The sequence below is a fragment of the Sarcophilus harrisii genome, chromosome 2 (genome assembly GCF_902635505.1).
Source record: "Sarcophilus harrisii chromosome 2, mSarHar1.11, whole genome shotgun sequence".
NCBI classification, from domain to species: domain Eukaryota; kingdom Metazoa; phylum Chordata; class Mammalia; order Dasyuromorphia; family Dasyuridae; genus Sarcophilus; species Sarcophilus harrisii.
The window spans coordinates 453,910,758-453,912,787 of NC_045427.1; the positions used below are offsets into that span (position 1 = coordinate 453,910,758).

The 2,030-nt window shown below is 38.8% G+C and overlaps 1 protein-coding gene across 1 annotated transcript; it reads left to right on the top strand.

Annotated features, from left to right (window-relative positions):
* The first annotated feature begins 74 nt into the window (after window positions 1–74).
* On the top strand, window positions 75–898 carry LOC100934921 (40S ribosomal protein S17-like). The gene is made up of 2 exons (XM_023494147.2): window positions 75–91; window positions 427–898. Exons 1-2 carry the CDS (start codon window positions 75–77, stop codon window positions 809–811), a joined length of 402 nt encoding a protein of 133 aa, XP_023349915.1. The 3' UTR covers window positions 812–898.
* Window positions 899–2,030: the final 1,132 nt, after the last annotated feature.

A 2,030-nucleotide genomic window follows, 5' to 3' on the forward strand; every position in this document is an offset into this window, starting at 1 on the left:
TCCCACCCAGTACCCAAAGTCCCGCCTCCTTCCCCTTCCCCCCGTTTCCCCGCCCCAAGAAGGAAGGCAAAAAGATGGCTCAGCCCACAAGGTTCTTTCTGCAGGTGTTTTGCCGGTTTCCCATCCCATGAATATAATAGAGAAATGTTTTATATCTGTTGAGTCAAATTGCATTAGGAAAAGAATACCTCACCCTTCTTCCTAAACTAAGAATATCCTAAGGGATCAGGCGTCGCTCCATCCTTTTTCTCTTTGTAAGATGTAAATTTGGAAAACGGGCATTGGATCAGCCTAGTCTCAGAACCCTCCCATTGTCCTTTGGCCCTAGCCAGGATGATTTCTCTTTATTCAAGCTCAGGAAGCTAATGGTTCCTTGTAGAGAAAACCTTCAGGGATTCAGTATAAGGAGCAAAAATAATTTAAAAGGAATGGAACGGCCTTCACCCCTAGAAGTCAAGTTATTTGGAGCAAGACCATGAAGAAGGCGGCCCGAGTCATCTTTGAAAAATATTACACTCGCCTGGGCAACGACTTCCACACCAATAAGCTCGTGTTCGGGGAGATCCCCATTAGCTCCAGCAAGAAGCTCTACAAGATCGTGGACTATGTTATTACTCATTTGATGAAGCGGACCCAGAGAGGCCCGGTGAGAGGTATCTGCATCAAACTGTTGGAAGAAGAAAGAGAAAGGAGGGATAACTATGAACCTGAGATCTCTGCTTTGGATCAGATCATCGAAGTTTATCCTCATACCAAAGAAATGTTCAAACTCCTGGACTTTGGCACTTTGTCCAACCTGCAAGTTACTTAGCCTATAGTTGGGATGAATTTCAAAACACCAAGAGGAACTCTTTAATATTTACTTTTTTCTTTTTTACAATAAACTTGGGAATCTCCCCCCCAAAATAAAAAAAAACAAATGGAACCCCAAATAAGTAAAGAAATTGCAGTAAAGCACATAAGTGGCCTTAATTCAAGCCACCCAGTTACCTACTTAATAAGTTCAAATTGCATCTCAAAAAAGAATTTGCTGACAGACTTGTTGAGCAAAAGATAGGTATCTTTAACAAATAGTGAAGAATGATTTGGTGCTAACGGAATAGAAATAGGCAAATGCTTAGATTTTTAAAGAAGAAAGTGTATTCTATAACATTCAAGATGGTAGAATCTAATGTTTATTTCTGGAAAAATTGAGGTCTATCAGTAAACAAGCATTTATTAAGCGCTTACTATGTGCAAGTATTGTGCTCAGTGCAGAGGATACAAAGAAAGAAGAGTCCTTACTTCAAGCACTCACGGTCTAATGATGATTAGAGAATGAATTATTAAAAAAGATAGTTTATGAAAACTAGAAGGGGAAGAAATAATCATTGTTGTTGTTCAGTTGTGTGTGACTGTCCTTGACCTCTCCCCCCCCCCCCCACTTTGGGGTTTTTTGGCAAAGATATTGGAGATGTTTGCCATTTCTTTCTCCAGCTCATTTTACAGATGAGGAACGAAGCAAACGGGTAAATGACTTGCCCAGGGTCACACAGTAAGTGTTTGAGGTCAGATTTGAACTCAGAAAGACAAGTGGTTGGTTCTAACTTCACCTGGCACTGTATCCACTGCACTGCCTAGAACCCTCCAATCTTCTTTCTTTCTTTTGTTTTTTTTGAAAGAGATATAAAGACAGCATTGTCTAACTTTTTAAATCATGTACCTCTATCAGTAAAAGATTTAGGGGGGCATGTACTCTTCAATATCTCTATTTACCTAAAAATTATATACATGTACTGTTATACTATAATTATGCAAATTATAAAACACACAAAAATCAAAATTTAAAAGGATGAGATAAAGGAGAAATAATATTTGTTCCTAGGCATCAATAGGGAGCCACTAGAATTTATTGAATAGGAATAATATGATCAGATCTATATTTCAGGAGTCTTTGGCAACTGTGTGGTACATAGATCGGACAGGAGAAAAACATGAAATAAAACATGAAATGGAGACCAAGTAGAAAGTTATTGCAAGGCTGATTTCAG